At 35.6% G+C, this 25427-nt stretch overlaps 1 protein-coding gene across 1 annotated transcript in view; it reads right to left on the bottom strand.

Annotated features, from left to right (window-relative positions):
• The window catches only part of Cht7 (chitinase 7), a 301019-nt gene extending 277076 nt beyond the window's left edge, over nt 1–23943 (bottom strand). Inside the window, exon 1 of the mRNA XM_081732086.1 lies at nt 23462–23943. Coding sequence (XP_081588212.1) covers nt 23462–23464 — 3 coding nt within the window. The 5' untranslated portion in view covers nt 23465–23943. The remainder of the gene's footprint in view (nt 1–23461) is intronic.
• Between the last annotated feature and the right edge of the window lie 1484 nt (nt 23944–25427).

Here is a 25427-nt window from a genome sequence, read left to right as displayed (position 1 = left end):
TAAAACAACCTTTTATTCGCGACAAATTTTTACTATACTTGCAGCAATATGCGAATTTATGGAAATTTTACAAGAGCATAAGTTTATTCCCAGAGAAAATAAGATCTCGAAATCAAAACTTATAAAAAATATCCAGTTTTACAAAAAGATTCATCATCATCCCTCGATAATTCGAATGATGATGATTGTTGTTCTGCCCTAAGGCAGGTCTTTGACCCGAAGGTCCCTGGGCAAGATGAGCCCATGGTGGTTTTTCATTGCCTTCCATGGGATGATGATGACGTCCTAAGGACGGGACCTACAGTTTAACGTGGGATCCGAATCACATGTGTCCCCACCGGGAATCGAACCCGGGACCCCTTGATTACAAGGCGGTGAGAGTAACCACTTATCCACCGGGGAATACTGATTTTAAAAGATTTTCTCTACTTTGGGTATAGCTGAACATTATATCCAGGCCAAACTTTTTATTTTGAACGTTTCTAAACTATTTTGAAACTGGGGTCAAATTGACCCCACATATGTAATAGATGGGTAATGATAAAAAATGGTAAAAAAAATAAATAATAATAACTTGCAAAACAAATGTGTTTACATTCTTTTGTAGTTGAAGCATCCTGCTTAGATGTCACAGAACATCAGGATTTTTCAGTGAGATTTCCTTGTAATACTAGGAAATAAAAGCATGTTGGGGTCAAAATGACCCCACACATGCATCCGAGGGTTAAAAGGTGATATTTCGTATTTTCGGAGGCTTATAACTCTAAAGGAAGCATTCCTCGACCAATGTTTTTAACTTTTTTTTCTTTTCATTAGATATAATTAAACATCTCCAGGAGTTTAGTCATCCAATTTCTAAATATTATTATTATTATTATTATTATTATTATTATTATTATTATTATTATTATTATTATTATTATTATTATTATTATTATTATTATTATTACAGTATTATTATTTGAATACTAATGACTAGTTAAAGCTGATTTTTTTTTAAAAAATGGTGCAGAAACGATTTTAACTTATGTTTTGCATGGAAACCGAGACATTTGGAGTTTTGAACAATTTCCGAAAGGGAGGGTATGGAGATGTTGTAAATTCGGGACTGTCCTAACTAAACCGGAACGTCTGAGAGAGTTAGCAGTAGGAAGAGAACAGTATGCATTGTGGGTAATGACATATAATAATCTAAAAATATCGTTGATTCTTTAATTATAATTATTTTTAATTAATATTTCGTAATTCTTGTATAAAAAGAGTGTACTTTACAGAACAATTTTTTGAATTTTTAATTAATATTTCGTAATTCTTGTACAAAAAGACTGTACTTTACAGAACAATATTTTGAATTTTTAATTAATATTTCGTAATTCTTGTACAAAAAGACTGTACTTTACAGAACAATTTTTTGAATTTTTAATTAATATTTCGTAATTCTTATACAAAAAGACTGTACTTTACAGAACAATTTTTTGAATTTTTAATTAATATTTCGTAATTCTTGTACAAAAAGACTGTACTTTACAGAACAATTTTTTGAATTTTTAAATAATATTTCGTAATTCTTGTACAAAAAGACTGTACTTTACAGAACAATTTTTTGAATTTTTAATTAATATTTCGTAATTCTTGTACAAAAAGACTGTACTTTACAGAACAATTTTTTGAATTTTTAATTAATATTTCGTAATTCTTGTACAAAAAGACTGTACTTTACAGAACAATTTTTTGAATTTTTAATTAATATTTCGTAATTCTTATACAAAAACACTGTACTTTACAGAACAATTTTTTGAATTTTTAATTAATATTTCGTAATTCTTATACAAAAACACTGTACTTTACAGAACAATTTTTTGAATTTTTAATTAATATTTCGTAATTCTTATACAAAAACACTGTACTTTACAGAACAATTTTTTGAATTTTTAATTAATATTTCGTAATTCTTATACAAAAACACTGTACTTTACAGAACAATATTTTGAATTTTTAATTAATATTTCGTAATTCTTATACAAAAACACTGTACTTTACAGAACAATATTTTGAATTTTTAATTAATATTTCGTAATTCTTATACAAAAACACTGTACTTTACAGAACAATATTTTGAATTTTTAATTAATATTTCGTAATTCTTATACAAAAACACTGTACTTTACAGAACAATATTTTGAATTTTTAATTAATATTTCGTAATTCTTATACAAAAACACTGTACTTTACAGAACAATTTTTTGAATTTTTAATTAATATTTCGTAATTCTTATACAAAAACACTGTACTTTACAGAACAATATTTTGAATTTTTAATTAATATTTCGTAATTCTTATACAAAAACACTGTACTTTACAGAACAATTTTTTGAATTTTTAATTAATATTTCGTAATTCTTATACAAAAACACTGTACTTTACAGAACAATATTTTGAATTTTTAATTAATATTTCGTAATTCTTATACAAAAACACTGTACTTTACAGAACAATATTTTGAATTTTTAATTAATATTTCGTAATTCTTGTACAAAAAGACTGCACTTTGCAGAACAATTTTTTGAAACATCGATTTCATTTAGATTTTTTATGCAGGTTGTTACAAAAAATTGTCATAACATTTTGGGAATAGGTTCTTCACATCATAATAAGAAAACAAGTTCATATGGACCTGTGGTACGAAGTGCATATTTTCGTAATTATAGGATACCGAAAACGTGAAAAAAAAATCAACTTTAAAGGTCCATAGTTCTACTACTATAGGACCGATCGTAGTCGGATCAAGACATCACTGAGGAACTAGTATGTGAACTGTCCAAATATCCATCTTTCAGAACCTACGGTACTAGCAAAATCATTTTTAGAGAAACTGTTTGGGAGTACTTAATCACTGTTCACCTACCTCTCTAAAAATTGGTGTGCATGTACTGGAGCATTCTTAAACATGGATATTTAGATAGTTCACATATCAGTTCCTCAGTGATGTCTTGACCCTGTAACATCCTATATACATATAAGAACGTATTACTTTCGTTTTCCTTTCCTAAATCTTGATTCAGACTCCGAACAATTCAAAGTTTGGAGTCTGGAAGGAATTAAATAAAAAAAAAAAAAAAAATATGAGATAATATCATTATACATACTGTACATCCATTGCGGTAAGTTCATGTCGCAAAACATTCTCAATATAATAAGCAGAGGAAGAGAGAGAGAGAGAGAGAAGTGCAGTTCCTGTGTTAGAATTGCATCCGGTTCTAAAACAATTGCAATTACGTTGTGAGGTAATCGCAGTTCGTTGTTCCAGTTCCTCCAATATCACTAATGATTCTAATTGATACGTTGGGGGAGCTTGTGCAATATCACACACACAGGATAACAACACACGATAGGTAGCAATAGATAATTAGGTGTTTCTCTTTCGTCTTCATTGGCAAAAGGAGAAAAAAAAATATAAGCTTTTGTTGCTAAACTCAAGCAAGAGTCACACGCTCCAGTTATACGGAGCACTTATTGCTTCAAAACCAATGCAGTAAAAGATATATAAAAAATATAACATGTTTCGCCTGAGCTCGATAAGAGAAATCCTCACGTACTGTACAAGAGCTTTCCATTCTAGTCTGTATGTAATGAAGCATTTTAGTAGTTTATTATTATTATTTCATATTATTATTATAGTAATATTATTTCTTTTTTAATGTAATTTAAAATACATGATAAAAACATTTCATACAAATGCTTAACTAAGCTAAAGTATTTGACATTAATTTTGCCCTCGTCGCGTCTCGAAGAGTTGTAAACTAAGTGTATTAAACCTGGTATAAAGCATATATTTACAAAGAACAGACCATGATTTGATTTAGTTTAACCACAGAGAACAGTGGTGTACGCAAAGGGAGTCGGAGATTTACCGGGTTTTTAATTCATTCTGTCCACAAGATATTATGTTAAAATATACGTGGTGTTTCAAAACAACACCGACAACGTTTGGGAGGTGATTCCTGACACCAAGATAAGACAAAAAGTATAGACCAAACTGAGTGAACAAATGCTTCCTTTCGGAGTTATAAGCTGCCGAAAACATGAAAAAGTGAACTTTACATGTTCACAGTTCTAATACTATGGGACCTGCCGTAGTCGGGTCAAGAGCACTTAGGAACTAATATGTGTCCTACCCAAATATTCATGTTTCAGAATCCACCAGTACTCACGCAACAAGCTTTATAGAGGGAGTTGGGCTACGGTCATATAATTTGAAGTACTCACCAACTACGTTTATAAAAATTGTTGCGGAAGTACCTCAAGATTCTGAAACAGGGAAATTTGGATAGGGAACAGCAGCCTATAACTCCGAGAGGAAGCATTTGTGCACTCAGGTTAGTCTACACTTTTTGTCTTTTCTTGCTGTCAGAATCACCTCCCAAACGTTGTCGGTGTTGTTTTGAAACACCCTGTATATCGGCCATGTCTTCGACCGATATCAAATTCTGTGCTTGACTTCCTCACATCTTGATGACAGACTGTGTATGCCACTAACAGAAAGATTTATTTATGAAAGTTTTAATGGGTTGTTATGTATCATATACGAGACGCTTAAGTTTATTGTAACTTTTACTTAATCCAAAAGAACGTGCCACTGCAATCAAAGTAACCGTTTGTGATGACTTTTTTTCTTTAAAATTTAATTACTTTCACTGGAGATTGGAAGCTTTTGTAATCCTATCCACACACGTATCGTACGACCTATCGAAAAAGAAAAAAATACTTTCACGCTATATACATGCCGCATATGTACGTAGGTATGTAGGGAACCGGAAGTTTTAAAAATGAAATCTAAATGAACACTTAAAAAAAAAGAAAGAGGAGATAGTTTTCTTTGCCTTCATCTCGCTATAGCTGTTTAAGCAGAGAAAGTTGATGCATCTCATCATTTTCGGGTTTCTTTCAAAGCTGCCAACAGAGAATATGAAGAGAAAGATATGTTACCTCTGTTGCCAATATAATCATTATGATTCGCTATCTCTTTTTGTTGGGGGGCGGGGGGAGGTGTTGTCTTCATAGAAAGTGTAAGTTAAAGGTCGGTTATAAAAAATGAAAGGCTACATTACATAGTAAATCGGTTTAGTAGTGCTATTAGACCGTAGGCCAAGGGAATTATAATTCCACCCAAGGGGAATTTTCGGCACTACATTAGTAATGTTCCTTAGGGGTCCTTAGAATCAAAAAAAAAAAAAAAATAGTTGTTGGTCAACATATAAGTGCAACATCTGGGTTTTGAGGCCCTTTAGCACACGTGTATTTTTACAGACAGCGCTGGAATTTCTTTAAATCTCCGTAGATCAGATTGTTGGTGCAGATCTCGATCGATTTGTAAGAGTGTAGGCTTTCAGTTTACGTAATAAATGTGATATTTCTGCGTACAAAGGAAAAATAATTGGGAGATATTTAAGAATTTTTTCTTTTAAAAAATGTCGCTTCTCGCGATTCTTTTACTTATTACGTGGCAACACTGCAAACTAGGTGATTATAAATCGATCGAAGTATAACTTGTTCCAGTGTTGCACTGACAGTCTGATCTGTGGACATTTAAAGAGATCCCATCGATGTCTGTAAAAATACACTGGTCCTAAAGGGTTATGGGACCCAGTACCCAGGTGTTGCACTTATATATTGACCAACAACTATATTTTGATTCTAAGATCCCTGAGGAACATTACTAATATACTGGCGAAAATTACCCCAGAGGTTGACACAAAAGCGCTGAGGTTCAATCTCAGATTACGTACCTTTTTTAGGGCCACAGGCAGTGTTCATGGATTTTTCTCACACAATTTCCCATCAACTACACAAAATTATAGCTTTTTCAGTTATTTTTCCCTCTAGTTGGTAAATGGTGGTCATTCCGCATTTTAACAACAACAGTTTCTTGCAGGGACGGATCCAGGACAGACTTCTGGGGGGGGGAGGTTTGTAATACTGCTACTTAGAGCTACTTTTAAGAGCTCCAAACTCTGGGATTGGTTTTATTTATATATAAAATAAGAATGTTACCTCTTCTGTGGGGTAGCGATCGCCCCAATCGCCCCCTGGATCCATCCCTGGTTTCTTGATTTTGCCATTGAATTGGGCGAAAGAGCTTTTTTTTTCACCTATAACTTCTACATATTAGCCCTAAGTTCGTTATATAATAATTTCTGGAACTAATTAAAACGTAGTTTACTCACTAAATGTTCAATGATAACACTCAAGATAAAATATATTTAAACTGACATAGTTTCCGAAAATTTTCTGTATTTTATCTTCTTTATTTTTCACAAAATCACCTCTTTATAATTGTGAATACATCCATTACTAATAATTTCTTTTCATATTATATTCGAACTGCTTAGAAAAAACATGTTTATACATGTCTGGCCACAAAACTTAACAAGTTAAATGTTCAGGTTTGGTCAAAGAAAAAAATTGATATCATACGATACAGACTGTAGTCCATATCATCATATATTTATAAATGTTCATTCCATCTCCGTAATGGAACAGGAGAACGAAAACGTGGTGGCATACAAGTAGTTGGTCATCTGCATATATATATATATATATATATATATATATATATATATATATATATATATATATATATATATATATATATATATATATATATATATATATATATAACATCAAACAGAAGGAAAACCGTATCATCAAATTTGGTTTGCTACTCAATTCGACTGTCTTTCTCGATTTCAACATTGTGCCTTACAAAATTCCCTTCTTTTTACAAAATATTATTATCAAATTTCCCTAAATTAGGGAAATTTCAGTCAACATTCGAGCACTGGATAGGAGCTCCTTCGTGGCTAAGCGGTTAGCGTATGCGCCTTTGGCGCGGGAGACCCGGCTTCGATTCCCGGCGGGAGCTCATGTGGTTCGGATTCCACGTTAATCAGTAGGTCCCCGTCTCATATAGCCTCGCTGCTGAACGGGACGCTAAACCAAAATCAACTCTACTCAACTCGAGCACTGGATACTGTCAAACAACGTATATTTTGGACTACAAAAGCAACATTCAATTACAACCTCAAACAGAAGTATAGTAAGGAGTAATGACACGTCACCAGGGGCGAACTCACGATGGGATCAACTGGTAAGGATCCCCCCCCCCCAAAACTTTCTAACTAAACATACATTTGTACAGTTTCAACAAAACTATACTTCCTTAACAAAGAAGTGATTGATGTAGAATGAAAAATTGATCTTACACTTCATCTGTACTCTTTCTCTTATAAAACAATCTAGATCTATCTTTTTTGTTCTGAAAATATAGGTGGAAGTATTTTACGATTACAGTAAGACGTCGATAATCCGAATGTCAAAAATCCGAACGCGGTCCCTAGAATCTTTTTACATTTTGACTTAGCGCTAGCGATAAACAAACAATAGGGTTGTCCGTCAGCGTCGTGTGAAGTCAGTCTTTTTATAGAAGCTCATTCATATGTAGTTCTTTGTCATACATATTTTCCCTTAGGTCTATATAAGTTAAGTTTTAAGTGTGAGTTACAAGAGCAGTGTAATTTAGTGTACGAACAGGTTCTTTAAAAACATTAAATGTAAATAACCTTATGTACGATATTGTAATTACTGTATATATTGTATAACCACTGTATTGATAAAAGAACATACCGTACAGTATATTTAAGCCTAAATGGCATTTTCTTGGTTATTTTCGAAAATCCGAACAATTTGAAAATTCGAACTACCTGTGGTCCCAATTAGTTCGGATTTTCGACTTCCTACTGTACTTATCGTCTTTTCGGACGCAGAATAATACTTCAGTACATAGAGGTAGTGGTTTTTAGTATTGGGCTTCTCCGAACATAAATTTCTGGATGCGCGCCTGCACTTCACCCTGCCTGCATATATATTATAAACTGACGTTTTCGAATTGAGCACAAAATTCTACATCAAAGGCAGGGCTCTTGTCATTCAGACGCATACACTACTAATTTACTAATGCTTCATAGTAGTAATTTCAGCTGAAACAAGAGTATACTTGAAGTTGGCAAAAAATGTTCAATAATCGACGTTTATTCAATTAATTTATGCTTCCTTAAAAAAAAAAAAAAAAAAAAAAAAAAAAAACTGTGTTCGGTAAAAGAAACCCAGTAGAAAAGTCCATTAATAATTAACTTTGCTGCCGCACGTCTTAGCCGTGTATGGGAATTTCTCTTAAAGCTTTCTTGCGCAAAATATAGTCTTTTCGTGTTGTTGGGTAATTTCGTTTTTGTTCTGGGTATTTTTTTATATTTCTTTCACCTTCTTTTCTATTGTGTGTGTGTGTGTGTGTGTTTTCGCTGACTATATATGCTGCGTTGTCTCCAAGAAAAACATGGTGTCTTTTACTTTGCAGCTGGAAGATGAATCTTCCGCTATAAGGCATTTTTTAAAAATCTTTTTTCTCTCTTTTATGCTCTATTGCTATCAACTGCACAACATGGTTGCCAGGCTTATAAGTTAGAATAATGTCTTTGTCTAAATGTTGTTCAGAATAACTTTGATCTTGTAAGCAATTTTAGATTCCAATAACATATCTATGGGGAGAAATTTTTCGTCCTATACAGTTGAGTTGATTTTAAGTTTAACGCCCCTTTCAGCAGCGAGGCAATATGAGACGGGACCTACTAATTAACGTGGAATCCGAAGCACATGAGCTCCCGTTCGGAATCAAACACGGGTCTCCCACACCAATTTTGCCCTATAAAGTTATCGCTTAAAATAAGAAGTTACAAATCCTGGCAACAATCAATCCACTGCTGGATGAAGGTCTCCTAGCTATTCTCTATCTTGGACAATTCTCTTCCACGTTATTCCTTAGTGCTTTTTCATTTCGTCACACCAATTTGTAGCGGAAGTTTCCTAGGTATCTTCATGTGTTCTGGTATCTAGTCAAGGGTTGCAATGTGGTTCCCTCTCGCAATCATTCCAATCAACCGCAATCTGAATGCGTTGTGGATTTATATTTATGTGTCACTTTGTCTGTTGTTAAGTGGGATCATGTGTGTCGTAATTAAACGCTATTGCAGCTCAAGGGGGGGGGGATTATACTCCTTTTGGATTGACCTCTCCCTCCTCTCTCTCTCTCTCTCTCTCTCTCTCTCTCTCTCTCTCTGTACGGGTAGATACAGGACCAAATGTTGAACATACTTCACTGAAGATAAAGTGATCTTAACAATCAAACACTTAACAATGGGGATGGAAAATGAAATGAACTCTTTAAGCTTTACGTCACACTGTTATGCCGTATAGGCTAAAGGAGACGGTGATGATGAGAAATGAGTGAAGAGGTGGAATGAAGAAAGTGGGATGAAACGGGAGAACCACGAGAAAACCCACGCACATGATGTTTGTCTACCACAAAGTTCATTTGGCGCGAGCTGGGATCGAACCAAGGACCCCATGCACCTGAGATAAACGCTCTAGTACTGAACATCCGTAGCCCTACACTGGGGATGGAGATCAGGTATCACACACATATTGAGAAACCTATTTACAACATACTCATCATAAGTTATGGTTCTAATGAAACCGTGAATACTATAAAACATTGCTGACTCTATTATAACAACAATTTCCATCAATCATCAAAATATACTCTAAACTCGTTCAAATGAAACGGAAAATGCATTGATTTGCTTGTCATATCTGAACGTGACAATTACGGGGCTTCTTGCCTTTTTTTTTTTTTCTGAATGTAAAATTACGGTTTTAAAAATGGAGTGTGTAAGCACCAAATGCTAATAAGGGATAGAGATAAATAAAATGAAATTCTTGAAATGTAGCAAGGTTTCTTTAGTCCTATAATGCAAAGGATGATCAACATACTTGGTGTATCTGGTTTCGAATGCAGATAAGTACTTCTGATATTAAATGTTAACAAAGCATTATCAGGTAATTTTGAAGTTATTGGAATTACGAGGTTGAGAATATGGGACGAGGAAACCCAAAAAAAAAAAAAAAAATATTAGAGATTGGAACCAATATACTGACCACACATCACTCAAGTGACAATAATCGAGCTGGTCAGAGCTTTTCCGTCTCGTGGTTTTAGTTTATTCGTTTGTTTGTTTGTTTTGGGGTTTAGTGTTCCGTTTAGCAGCGACGCTATATTAAGCGTAGATGTACAGTTTAACGTGGGATCCAAGCTACATGAGCTTCTGCTGGGAATCAAACCCGGGTCTTCCGTGTTGGAGATTCGTAAGCTAACAATATAGCCACGAGGGAGTATAATAGTACAATATATCATTCAATACACATTTTTTCAGTAATGCATTTACATACGACTTTATTATTATTATTATTATTATTATTATTATTATTATTATTATTATTATTATTATTATTATTATTATTAATAATAATAATAATAATAATAATAATATATTTTTATTATTATTTCAACGTTTCGCGATTATGCACCGATTTTAAAAGAAAGACGATGATGATGATGGTAAATGCCACGATGGAATGAATAAAGTGGAAGGAAACGGGAGAATGCCGAGAAAACACACACATACGGTGTTTATCCACCACAATGACCTTTTGACGCAGGCTGAAATCGAACCGGAGACCCTATACACCAGCGTAGAGCGCTCTACGACTGCGCCTCTATATAGTTGATTTATTGAATATTGTCAGATAATTTGCACCAAAAAACATCTATAGATCTGGTACCACTGCACGTATGCACATACAATCTAGAATTGACCTAGTGTTGCCAGGTCCACTGACCTACTGCCTTCTTAGCCGGGTTTCCCCTTACTTCATTCCGGCCGTAAGTGGAAGAAGACTTGAGTCAATGGTGCATCGCTTCCAATACTTTTATGCTGATGATATCTTGCGGTTAAAAAATTTCTCTTTTTTTTTTATTGTATGTAATTACAGCTTTTGTTTTTAAAAAACTACTTAACAGGTATTGAACGAATGTTTTCTTTAGCGATGGTTAGAAAAATTGCACTTAACACTTCCTAGTAATATTTACATGGCTTTAAAAACACTGCAATTTATTATTATTATTATTATTATTATTATTATTAGTAGTAGTAGTAGTAGTAGTAGTAGTTCATTTCATTTTCGACCAGGGGCCACGGTGGCTCAGTGGTAGAGTGCTTACTTCGTGCGTGGGGATCTCTGGTTCGATCCCGAGCCAAGTACGTGTTTGGTGCACAACATCGTATCCGTGAGTTTTCTAGAGGTACTCCCGTTTCCTCCCACATTCTAATTTCAACGATTCTTCCATCATTATTCATTTGCCTTAATCATCCGTCTCCCTTGACCTGAAGGGCATAATCATGGGACGTTACATTGCAAGATTTAACTTCATTTTCACTTTTATTTTGCTGGGGCAAAATAATCTGCGTGTATCTGAGTGTGCCCACCAAAGGAAGAGTTCTGTAGAGGCTAAATAATCTGCCCGTATCTGAGTGTGCCCACAAAAGGAAGGGCTCTGTAGAGGCAATATAATCTGTCCGTATCTGAGTGTGCCCACAAAAGGAAGGGTTCTGTACAGGCTAAATAATATGTCCATATCTTAGTGTGACCGCAAAAGGAAGGGTTCTGCCGGAGCAAAATAATCTATCCGTAATTCAGTGTACCTGGAGAAGGAAGGGTTCTGCTGGGGCAAAATAATCTGCCCGTATCTCAGTGTGCCCGCAAAAGAAAGGGTTTTGCGGGGCAAACTATCCGTCCAATCTGAGTGTGCTTGGGAAAGAAAGTTTTCTGCCGGAGCAAAATAGTCTGCCCGTATCTCGTTTGTCCGAAAAAAGAAAAGGTTCTGCCAGGGTAAAATAATGGTCCATATCTAGGTGTGCTCGAAAACGGGAAAGTTCTGCAGGAATAAAATAATCTGTCCGTATCTGGGTGTGCCCGAAAAAGAAAGGGTTCTGCCAGGGCGAAATAATTCGTCCGCATCTGAGTGTGTCCGCAAAAGGAAGGGTTCTGCAGAGGCAAAATTATCTGTCCGTATCTGAGTGTGCCTGCAAAAGAGAGGGTTCTGCCAGGGCGAAATAATCCGTCCGCATCTGAGTGTGTCCGCAAAAGGAAGGGTTCTGCAGAGGCAAAATTGTCTGTCCGTATCTGAGTGTGCCTGCAAAAGAAAGGGTTCTGCCAGGGCGAAATAATTCGTCCGCATCTGAGTGTGTCCGTGAAAGGAAGGGTTCTGCCAGAGCAAAATAATCTGTACGTATTGTGAAGATGTCCGTTAAGAGATATCAATGAATTACATTTCTTTTTTCCATTTTTTCCCCTTAAAAGTTCTTTGGAATTCATCTTTTATATTGTTACATTCAACGCTGACCTAGTAGCAATATAGCGTAAACATGACAGTCGGTTAAAGCATGTTAACACATATAAATTGAATATTAATAACACGGTGATATCCCCACATATCTTAGATTTTTGTGTAGGTTCACGTTAGCCATTAACCTTATTAAAATGAATTAATTATTTGATTTAAATTGAATAATAATTTGAATTTCTTCTTTCATACTTGTAATCGTAAGCGAGAGAAATGTAACATATGTGTGCACAGAATGAATAATTCAATAAAATGGCTTAGACAACGAGTTTTTTTCCTTATCTGTCGTTGCTCAGTGAAATGAGCACGGTTTCTTTCTTTCTTGAATCAATTTTCACATCGGTATAATTAATCTTTTATTTAAAAAAATGTCCTTGCAATAATACAATTACCTCTATGCATATTAAACAGCGTCTGCTATTTCCATTCCTAACGTATAGGGATGTATGACTATTACAAGAACGCATACCAAGTATTTTTTTCACAAGAAATATAAGCGTTAATGTTAGGAGTTGCAGGTCAAATTAAATGACAACATAAATTAAGAATGTGTTAGTAGTCCTATACAGACCTCAGAAGGGATCATTCCGATTTTCTGAATTCAATTGATGAAAATGATTGCTAGCACTGGATTCAGCACCAAAAGACACAGGGAAAAAGAAGGTGCTTAATGGCAGACCGTATACAGGGTGGAAGATAAATGAGAGCAAAGTGCGAAAATAGAACGTAGAAAATGTCTAGAAATGCCATGTTAATTTTGAAACGAATAGAGAGATTGAGGTCAAATGATGGATATGAGGAATGCATGTAGAGTTCCACTGAATAGGCGTAATGTGAACAGTGTTTTAACTGCCAATTGTATGTATCTTGTTGTGAGAAGGATCACCAGTGTAACAACCGGCACGTATTGTTGGAGAGGGTCATTAATATATCAACCCTGAATGGGACAGGTGTCTTTGCGCAAGGTACCACGCTAGCATTCATCCACTGAAACTATTACTCATTCCGCTACACGTTGCAAACATTCTTCTTGATGTTCCAGGATTCGATTCTATCTCTTTCTACCCCTCGTGCACACAACGTGCTTATGAACCGTACTACAGGGTCTCTAGTTCCTCATTCACGTTACCTTTACGACAGTATTGATACATTGCTACAGCGCGGAACGTCTCCTGTTACGGAGATCTCAAACTATGTTGACCACAATTGATTTCAATAGACGGTGTGCGTCAAGAGCCATATGTCACATAACCCCTTTCCTGTATACTCTTCTTGCACTAAGTCCAACATGGCGGGCTTTTCAGATGTCTCCCATGATTCACATTACGCCTATTCAGTGGAGCTCTACAGGCATTCCTCATATCCAACATTTGACCTCAATCCCTTCACTCGTTTGAAAATTAACATGACATTTCTAGGTATTTTCAAAGGTCTATCTTCGCACTTCGCTCTCATTTATCTCCCACCCTGTATACGGTCTGCCACTAAACACCCTGTTTTTCTGTGTTTCTTTTGCTGCTGAATTCAGTGCTAGCAATCATTTTCAGCAACTGAATTCATAAAATCGGAATGGTCACTTGTCAGAATGTACTTGCAGCGTAAACATTCATCCATCTTCTTTCACCTACATTACGAGGTGAGTTAGAGAAAAATCGAACTTTTGGTTGGCAAATATATTTTATTGAATTGAAAATCCGAAACACTAATCTCCTTCAAAATAGTCTCATTGGTAATGTACACACTTCTCCCAGCGCTCGCATCCCTGTTGGAAACACTTCTGCAACTCAGTTTTTGGAATGGCAAGCAACCGTGTCGTCGCATTCCGCATGATGTCTTCTCTTGACTCAAATCGGGTCCCCTCTTAGTGGCATTTTCAGTTTGGGAAATAACCAAAAGTCACACGGAGCCATGTCAGGTGAGTAGGAAGCCTTTACGACACACAGAAATGTTGTGTTTGACGATGAAATCGTGAATCAAATTTCACGGACACTCCCCTCATGCCGGGGCCGCGGTGGCTCAGTGGTAGAGCGTTCACCTCTGGTGCTTGGGGTTCCGGGTTCGATCCCAGCCCCCGCCAAGTGAACTTTGTGGTGGACAAACACCGTGTGCGTGGGTTTTCTCGGGGTTCTCCCGTTTCCTCCCACTTTCTTCATTCCACCATTTCATTCATTACTCATCATCACCGTCTCTTTTAGCCTAACCGGCATAACTGTGGGACGTAAAACTTAAAGATTTCATTTTCCCCCCCTCATGCCTAAATTCTCGTTCCGAATTGAATGTATCGATCTGATTGAATGGTTTACGCTTGGGTATCGCCACGCTTTTGGCAAAATTTGATGCAATATCGCTCCTCAAGTTTTTCTATCATTTTACAAAAAAACTGAAATTTGACGACCGCTCACTACACGTCTACACACATCGGGCGACTGCCAGCGGCTGACGTTTTCTGCGGGCGAAAATAAAAACACGTCTATGAAGAAAGTCTCTCACGCTTCATTGGTTTACACAGGGGGGGGGGGGGAATAAGGTTCATTAGTTTTTGAACACACCTCATATATAACCACAGAGATGTTAAATTGTAAAATTTCATCTTTGGAAAATCCAGGAAAACTGCAAAAACAAAGCCCTGAAGTCTAAATTTTTGTGACGTACAAAGTAGAATAGAGCAAACACGTTCTCGTAAACAACAAAAGAAAATTGTTTTTTCTTCTTTTTTCTACGAAAACAATTTTGTTCGGTACAACAGAACAAGTTCGTTAATTTCTGTGTTGTTAAACACATTTTCCGCGTTTATATTATTTGTTTTGTTTCCTTTATGTGCGTTTTTCAGCTCATGCTAGGGTTTGACACAATATGTCACGATGTTACAGTTCATATTCTGCAAATACAATGCGTAACATAATTCTATTAAAAGGAAACGCTAAATATCACACAATTTTACCAGCTGCTCATGAAAAATATGCCACAAGACTTGTGGATCAAAATACATTAGAATCCTACTGTAGGTACCGGTACACCTACCATGTTCTCACTAATAATATTTAAACTTATTATTTATTATACGTATTTTGCAATTTGCAATCATCATCATACTGTACGTATTCTACCATTATTGACAGGTAACTCGCCACAAACCGAGAAACTTCCCTGCAGCACTGTCTTGAGCTACCCTCTTTGTCTTCAGGTACGATTTTTCTGCTTTAATTTCATCCATCAATTGTAGTCTTCTTCTCCCCCTCCCTCTCTTTGCTGCCACCATACCCTCTAGCATATCCCTTATTATACAGTTTCTTCTTAGCCAATGTTCCAAACAATTTCTTTTCTTTTTCTAATAATATCTAAAATCTGTCCTGTTCTTCCTCATCACTTCTAGCCTCTCATTCTTTTCCCGCTCTACTCGCCGTATTCTCTCATTCTTCTCCACACTCACATTTCAAAAGCTTCCAGTTGTTTTTCATCAATTTTGCGTAATATCTATGTTTCGGCCTCACACAATACAATACTCCACACGAAGCGTATCTTACAGTTTGAACACTGCTATATAGATTACCCACTTTTCTGATGAATAGAACAAAATCCTCTAACGTTGAGTAACTTCGAAACTTTGAGCTATAGAACGAATTTAATATACATTTCCTTTAATCTTTTCAAGTACACAAAAATCAGAACTACTGGCAGGTAAAAAAATTGAGAATATTAACTCAAATAAAAAGTTAGATACTAGACTTGTATTTCTAGTTGACATGATGACCTGGCGACCAGTATTCTTCGAGCCCTGATTATTTTAATTACAGGTAATTGTAATGACTTTAAAGGTAGTCAGGGCGGTAGCGAGCCCAAAAATGTAGGGGGAGGGGCGGTAGAAGTTAGGGGGCCGACCCAACCATATTATAGTTCATCACCATATTATATAGTTCATTTGCAAGCCTACCGTGAAAATTTTACGGGAGGCAGTAAAAATTTAGGAGGGCGGCCCCCTAGCACCCATGGATACGGACCTGAAGGTAATCAGAGTAGATCAGTAGTAGATTACTCAGTACTGATGTTAGGAGTATCTGGTTTCATTCCAAGCCACTCGAACGAGAAGTGAGCAATATCATTCGTTAGCCACAATATTCTTGAAATGAAATCTTTGAGTTTAACGTCCCACGGTTATGCCGGTTAGGCTAAAGGAGACGGTGATAATGAGAAATGAGTGAAATGGTGGAATGAAGAAAGTGGGAGGAAACGGGAGAACCCCGAGAAAACCCACGCACACGGCACAATATTCTTGTTAGACAGAAAAGAAATCCTAAACTTGGTGGGAAAAAGATCAAATTGGTAACCCTAACAGTAATACATATCAGTCCATTAATTCCTACCCAGTCCTTGTAGACGTGGTATTTAGAATTCAGCTCCCTAGTACATATAATGGTCACCTCATCCATTAAGATTCAATCTGCTTCTTTCCTATTATGCTGTACATATACAAAAGAGTATGTTACCCTATGAAATAAGTTATTTTGTGATTCCATAAGCACCTGTGAACTCCAAGATTTGTGTGGATGTATAAAATACATCATGTCTGGTTGCTATTTGTTAAATTGTAATCAACATAAAACTATAAATATGTAATTTAATTGTAATTTTTTGATTTTTTTTAACGATGTGTATTAACCCCTGGTTCATGCTTTCCCTGTAGGAAATAACCAGCCTAATCATAGGTATTGGCCATTCGGTAGTTTGGGCACGAAATTTATTTATTCCGGACAACAAACCGCAAATATACCATGCGTTGTCAACTGACACTGGAATCAACAACAATGACAAAGGAAATTGAACAGAATCGGCCAGGACTTATATTTAAAGGTATCATTTCGTCATTCGACTATTGGAACTGAGGAAAAATTTGGAGAAGCATCCGTCAAGAATGATCGGCCTCCGGAGTTGAATATATGACCTCCTTATAACGAAGTTAGAACGCTTACTGACATTTTCATTCCTTCTATTTGTAGAAAATATTCCAACTTTCAGTATGATATTAAATGTGAATAATTCAATACAGTCCTGAAAGATTATGAAACCCGCTCGTCATAAGTTTCTTTCGGGTTGCATAACGTCTTAACTACAGACAAGAGAATTAAATACATAGTAGTCTTGGATACGGATAATGCCGCAGTAGCTTAAATAGATCTACCTGTCTACTGGCCAGCTTATGGATTCGATCCTGGCGGAGGCGGTTTTCTCTTTTGTCTCCTTCTTTCGTCGTTTCAATGTCATTAAGGGGCTGTTCAGACAGCCTCTGCAAAATGGAGATCTAGGATAGTAAACTGTTAACTTAGTATTACCTATGAGACGAAATATTTCGGGAATCTAGGGGAAAACACTAGTTCATCCATGTCTTACATATCAAACACTGTTTGGCTGTTACATGATTCATAATATAAGAAATATATAAATTGATATAGTCATTGTACGAACAAAACGAAGAGGATTTATCAACATTTAAAGATAAGCAAAGTAATTACACAATATATTTAAATAACAAATATGGTTTAAGTGTTGTTATATCACACCTTTGGTGGACCTCTCGTAACGCAGTAGAATTCTGTTCAGTTCTAGATGAAAATTAAAAAAAAAACTCCTCATTTTTTACATAAAAATCGCACATTTTGTACATAAATTTATAACGTGGTACGAGAAAAATTTATGCGAGACGAGATAAAATTCTTCGAGAATCGATAGCTCTACAAAAAATTTACGAGACGAGAAAACTTTTAATCGTCTCGTCTCTTCTCGTAACCAGCACTCTTGTCTATATCACTTTCTGAAATCTGGGAAGTGAACCACTCAACACTTGGGCCTTCTTTGGGTTATTCAGAACGGGAGAAACATTGCCCTTTACCTAAATATATATGGATATGGCTCAAAAGAAGAAAATCAATGTATACCGTAAATGTTTATAAATGCACCGTAAACACAAAAGGATAAAGCTAACAGCCATTGACACGCAGCGTTTCGACATCTCTTTGTGTTTACAGTAGATCTCCAAGTTTCAGTGACACATATCCTTTCTTTCTTGCCGGAAAATCGTGATCTGCATTCATAACGAGCGTGTAGAAATAGCTTCAAACAATTTCGAAACGTTTATTTTTTTTTCGCTTTCTTTTAAAGAGTTCATTATTTGAAGAGTTCATTTTTCACGGAGAGTCCTTTTTAGAAGTAAACACACATACAGAGTAGTTGAATCTTTGATAAAGCATTGCGAAAACTACAGAAATTATGGACAGTAGAGTTCCGCAAACTCGCCACTCGATAACCCGGTCAGAGTCCCGAAAACTCGCCACTCGATAACCCGGTCAGTGTCCCGAAAACTCGCCACTAGATAACCCGGTCAGAGTCCCGAAAACTCGCCACTAGATAACCCGGTCAGAGTCCCGAAAACTCGCCACTCTGTACACTCGATAACTCGGCTCTAGGCTGTATGCCTTCATAAAGTACATACTTTTCCTTTGTTTAAGGGTAATTGGGCAGTTTATTCTCTGTTGTATTCTCAAACAACCAATACATACAAATACAGTACAGTATTTTCTGCGAAAACACACGTACTTATTATTGTTAACCCCATTCCCAATAACATGATATTTTAATAAAGTCAGCCACCCTTCGGTCCACATTAGACCGAGTTTTTTTTACTCTACTGTACTAAATGTATAGTGAACCACTAAAATAATAGTCTGAAGTTGCAGGTTCGACTCCCGAAACTAAAAATTTCTCAGATTCAATTTGGAAACGCGCAATGCAAATGAACAAATTCTGCCTGGGCGCTTTCTATTTCCAATTTTTTAAGTATTTTGATTGGTTTGGTGATTAATATTTATTTCAGCACCGAGACTCTACGAGCCTTGAAACTACTTGAGTTTGTGTCCCTCCCTAGGCAATTATCCGTACCGGAAATCTAATGTGGGACCATACAAGCACATACACACACACACATACAATCACGCTTTAGCCAGTCGCCCAAGAAGATAGACTCTAGGTCATGTACCTATTGCTTGAGTTCAGTTCAGTTTAGCATCCCTTTCAGCAGCAAGGCTATGTGAGACGTGAACCTACAGCTTAACATGGGATACGAACCACATAAGCTCCCGCCAGGAATCAAATCCGGGTCTCCCACACGAAAGGCGTGTGCACTAACAACTTACCCATGAGGAGACTTTACCTAATGTTATTGGGACCGAGACTAAGATAGCCAGTTTTTTTTCGTTCCTAACACTGTTAAAAATCATATAATCGCACACTCAAGTAATAATTCTTCGAACAAGTTGTTAAATAGTGTATGGTACGAAAGTCTGGTTCGAGTCCCACAGAGAGTGAATGCACATGTGCTTTAAATCACGTTTACGGTATTGAATACCCATGCCATTTTCATTTTTTTTTAAAAAAAAAAAAGCCTATTGATTTATACGGGGAGATTAAAATAAGTGGAAAGTCTCGAGTAAGGACAACATATGGCAGCACGTGCCCTCATCATTCCAATGTATTTTGTATGGTGCGACAATATTCCAAACAAATAATTGAATGAAATTAGAGATATGAACATTTACACTTCGTCCAAATACAAAACTGAATAAATATTTAGAGAATGATCCGTGCACATTTGTGATACTTTATTTCTTCCATTGTTGAGAGACTTCTATTGGCGAAAATGTGCTTCAGAAGAGTAAAATTAAGTGCTGTGTACAATGAATAAAAACAAATGAATCAAAAAAGTGCACGAATCATTCTATAATACCACTTTAATTTGTCTTGGACAAAGTTTGAATATTCATGTCTCTAAAATGTATTCAATTATTTTGAACAATTGTCGCTACTTACAAAATAAAGTGGAAAGATAGAGGGATACGTGCTGCCATCTGTTGTCGAATCTACACCTATCTTAATTTTCTTGTTTTCTTTGAACTGGAATTTTACTGACTTTTGCTGATTTCTTTCTTCAAATGTTTTTAAATGTCCCATCCTTCGTGAAAATTTAAATTTCGTTAAATTTAATTTTGGTAATCACAATTTATTTTAATGTTCTACCTTATATATATGATGTAAATTCATTTTGACGAAGCAACGGACATTTTAACTATACTTGTAAAAGAAATTTTTAAAAGTCACGCTGCTAAAAAAAATGTAGTTTATTCCAATTAAAATAAAAATAAAAACACTCCCCATATAAATGAAAGGAATAATAATAATAAAAAAAGAAAGATGGAGTATGTATCTGACACCCTTAATTGTAGGTTCACATTGCCTCAATTTAGGAAAGAAAGCATTATCATCATATTCAGTTTAACGTCCCACGTTTATGTCCTTTAGGTTAATGGAGACGGATGATTAAGGCAAGTGAATGAGGATGGAAGGGTTGGTGGAATGTGAAAGTGGGAGGAAGCTTGAGTACCCCTTGAGAAAACTCACGGACACGATGTTGTCCACGACAAATTTACTAGGCCAGGGATCGAACCAGGGAATTCCACACACCAGAGGTAAACGCTTTACCAGTGAGCCACCGTGTCCCACGAAAATATTGTAATTAAGAACAGTATTTCTGAACAATAAAAGAAAAGAAATATTCAGAAAATTAATCGAACATGGAATATTTTCATTTTTTTAAAAAAAAAACAAGAGTGATGCATATAACAGTGCTTTAACTCGACCCAGCTAATTCTTTCCATTCTTCTCCACACCCACATTTCGAAAGCTTCCAGTCAGTTTTAATCATATTTGCATAATGTCCATGTTTCTGACCCATATAGCACAATACTTCACACGAAGCACTTTATGACATGAGTCTTTTTTCTGAAATCTTTATTCAAGGTTCCGCAAACAGCATTTTCTTCCTCGCATAGGTTTCTTTCCAAATGCCTATACGTTCACACTTCATATCATCGACTACCTAGGTATCAAAAACTAGTAACCCCTTCAGGTGTAATAGAATTTTACAGCTGTTGACCCAAGACCATGATGCAATTTGGTGATTACTTCAATTAATGGAAAGTGATCTCCGGTTTAGAAAACCAACAATTGAACTAAAGAATCGCGTAGACAATTATATTTCTTTATGGTTTAAAGTCCAAGAGAGTTTAATGAACGCTACCAGAAACAGTTATAATGTTAACTTGCATTTCATAATTGTAATGAATTGCAACAAAGTAAATTTAAGTTCTTCTAACTAACGTCAACAGTGGAGTAGATTTTATCAGGTTTTATTTAGAAAGTTTAGGTTAGCTCACTGTTCCAGTAAGATAGTTATTATTTTTACAATTACTATACATAACACATTTTCACTTGGTTATATATCTTCCATAATCATTCCATTGATTACAACGCAAGGAACTGTTACAGTAATAATTACATCTTACGGTCACTTCATTAACATATCGTTGAACCGAAAAAAAAAAAAATATGAGAACTATGTTTCATTTTGTGAGGATCAGTGGCGGCTCTCTTGAAGAAAGTTACATTAACAAAAATTACATTTTTCCAAGTTACAAACTAAACGAAGAAAAGTTATCGAACATATTAAATTTTGTTTAAATAATTACTGCATTTGGTAACTTTTCTTCCCGTAGGTTGTAGTATTTAAAAAATAACCCATGCACTTTCCCTCAAGAGCCGCCACTGGTCAAGATAATACAAACACTTTTTACACCTATAACTGACAAAACCGTATTCGAAGCCACGATTTTTCTGAATAAAATATCAGTAAATTTTATTTGCTTTATCCTTAAATATGCAGAATACCAAATAGCTCACCACAAAGTGTTCAGAATTCTGTTCATTTCAGGTCAGCATAAATCAGAAATCGAATCCATATCTTGACTCGTAAATGCAAATACAAATGAAATTAGATCTTTCAGTTTAACGTAACATGATTATGCCCTTTAAGCTAAGGGAGACGGATGGTTAAGGCATGTGAATGATAATGGAAGAATGGGTGGAATGAGAATGTCGAAGGAAATGGGAGTACCTGAAAAAAACACTAACCCGATGTTGTCCACCACAAACTTATTAAGTCGCGGATTCAAACTAGGGACACATGCATCAGAGATAAGCGCTCCAGTACTAAGACACCTACCTCCTCGTAAACAAAAACTTCCCGATCCATCCAGTACTTAGTTACGTTATTGGTATTTTTAAAACTTTTTTTTTTTCAGCACGAGCTTAGTTACAGAGACAGTATTTTGGTTAAAAGTGAGTTCCGAGCCACTACTTCTGATTTATACCCCAGGTAAATACTCCAATTTGGCATCGAACCTAGGACCACGCGAGCGAAAAGGCACGTGAATTAGCCACTTAGCCACAAACGGAGCTCTTAGTTACATTATTGGATTGGTTTACATACAGTGTAACCTCATTTTGCAGCATCCAGAATTATATAAGACGGGGAATTGTTGAAAGTAGGGCGCGAACCAATACTCTAGTTTATATCGTACGCTAATATCCAAATCTAGAATCAAACCAGAGACAACGCACGTTAGCAGCCTAGACACCAACCAAAGAACTTACCTACTTTGTTGTATAAAGTGTTACGATAATATGCATTGTGCATATTTTGTACGCTAGGTATGTGTTATCTCATTACTACTTGTGTCAATAAAAAATATTACAAGTAGCCCTTTAGCTAATGTAATAGGAAATTGCAGCACGATGTTTTTGCAAAAAAAAAAAAAAAAAAAAAAATCTATTTCTAAAGGTCTTCACTTCTATGTGCTCTTATTATGTACGACAAAACGTTTTGTTTTGTTTTGTTTCCATTCAACAGCTACTGTACCGTTATGCAGTCATCGAGTCATTGTAACGCGAGAGACGAGTATCCTACTTAAAACTTCTTTTTTTTTTATTTCAAAATAAAAAAAATCATCAATAATGCTGACTTTGCCTGTTGGAAAGACCTCTATAAGTTCAATAGCTTCTGGTTGATCGATAAACTCATTCATTGATTGTACACATAAATCATCAATCGGTAATCTTATTCAAGAAAGAAAAGAAAGAAAACAGCTGTTGTGGCACTATACAGAACAAGAACAAGAAGCTGACACAATTTCTCGAGATTTCTTTAATTGTGTTGTAGGTACTTACCATTGTGTCCTATAATGGAGAAATTAGAAATACTGGCACAAATTAACACACTTTTTTTTTTTTTAAATAAATCACTTATTAGCGTCCTAAAAGCAGTTTAGCAGAAAACAATCACAAATTTCTTGTATTTAACAAAAACGCACACAAAACGAATCACTAACAATATTGTCGTTGAAGAACAAACACTAATTGTTGGAAAGAATTGAGTTATCAACTAACGGATTGTTGCTACTTTTTTTGTTTTGTTTTGTAATTGTTGACTGTTCTGGGTTTAGTTCTGCCCCTGGTACCCCCAACAACAACAAAATATAACCACTAGATGTATCACAGAAGAGAGGCACTATGCAGCGGTGTCAGAACCACTTAACAACTGACTTTGCCCAAAGTCTGGTAGTAGATGGACACCTTTCTTCTCGTCGCACTCAACGACTGCGGCCTTCTAATTCCAACTTTTGCTTCATTTTTTTTTCTCTCTCTCTCTCTTTCCAGGACAGAGAACGAACCTGTGGGGACTAGCAAGCACTCATTCTGCAGTTTACCATGACGAGAACAGCCAATCAGAGCGCGTAGAAATGGGAACAGTGAGAAGAAAACGCCAATCACAGTGACTTTTTCTATGTCCAAGTTTTTAAGTGTTCTTGTCCTGGAGGTATATAATGTCTATTTTCTTTTCCTCCCCTCCCCCCTCCTTAAACTTTTCATTATATATATATATGTTCACACAATTACAAGTAAGTAAATAAATAAATACATATATTTCATGAAATAGAACAGCGGGGACTTTAATGATAGGGAAGAAGAGTAGCTTGCAGGAGGTCCTCGTTGGCAATACCAGAAGACTACGGAAGGCATGTCAATATATTAAAAGAATAATTGGGAGAGAACAGTTAGTTTTTCTGGGGAAGTAAAAGTGATTTATCCTTGGTCTCATAAAATAAGATACGATTTTTTTTTTTTTTTTTTCACGAAATGTTCGTCCTTTCTTCTCTTCCTTCTTCGTTGGGAATTTCTCGAGTTTTTCCAACGATGGAAGAAAGTGAAATTTTTTGTTACTGTTTCGTGAGACATGGCTCTTCGACTGTACAGATCGTTATCAAATATTGTCACCAATGCTACGTATGGCATTCCCTTTTCTAAGGTATAACACCTGTTAATTGAGAATAACATGAAAACGATTCTGAAGTTTACCTTGCGTCTATACTATATAGCAGGGTTTCTCAAACTTGAGGTCCCTAGGAGGTCTCAAGACGGTTTCATGGGGGTCGTGAAGAGAACCGGAAGAGATAAATATAATTGGATTCTAATACCAGTAAATATTTTCAAATATTATTTTGAATTTTGTTCTGATAGGCATATTTTTATTTCTATACATACTGTTAAGAACAACAACAAAATACATTTTCAACAGGACGATATGAAACTAATAAGAACTGCATATTGAAATACCAGAAAATTACAAATTCAACATAACCTGCATATTGAAATACAATTAAAATTGAAAGCTAATGAGATACCTGAGCATGGTGTGATTTCATTAGTGCGGCAATGTCCAGGTTCAATCTTCGTGATGCACGTTATGAAGTCATTTAAAATTCTCAATAACGTTTTTAACAACTGTCCCAGTTTTTAAAATCAAAATTAGAAATTATTATTTTTTAATCATATGCCCCAAAATTAAGGAAATTATGAAGTTTTTAAAATTTTCAAACGGCCTCCATTTTAAAACAGTATGACGGATCGGGTTCAATATTTGTATATAATATGAATGAACTGACCAAATTTGGTTTTAATCCTTTCGCTTTTAGGGAATTTACTATATCCACTATATAAAAAAAATGAATTCTGCTATTATAGAAGCAAATGGATATCATGAGATCTCTGCAATAGGTGTAATAAAAATCCATACAAGCTTATTACAAACGAGAAATTACAAGGGAGTTGCTGGTAAGGAGGTGTGATAAAATGG

Source organism: Thermobia domestica, chromosome 11 (assembly GCF_964235325.1).
Source record: "Thermobia domestica chromosome 11, izTheDome1.hap1.1, whole genome shotgun sequence".
NCBI classification, from domain to species: Eukaryota; Metazoa; Arthropoda; class Insecta; order Zygentoma; family Lepismatidae; genus Thermobia; species Thermobia domestica.
This window is presented reverse-complemented; position numbering and strand designations above follow the sequence as displayed.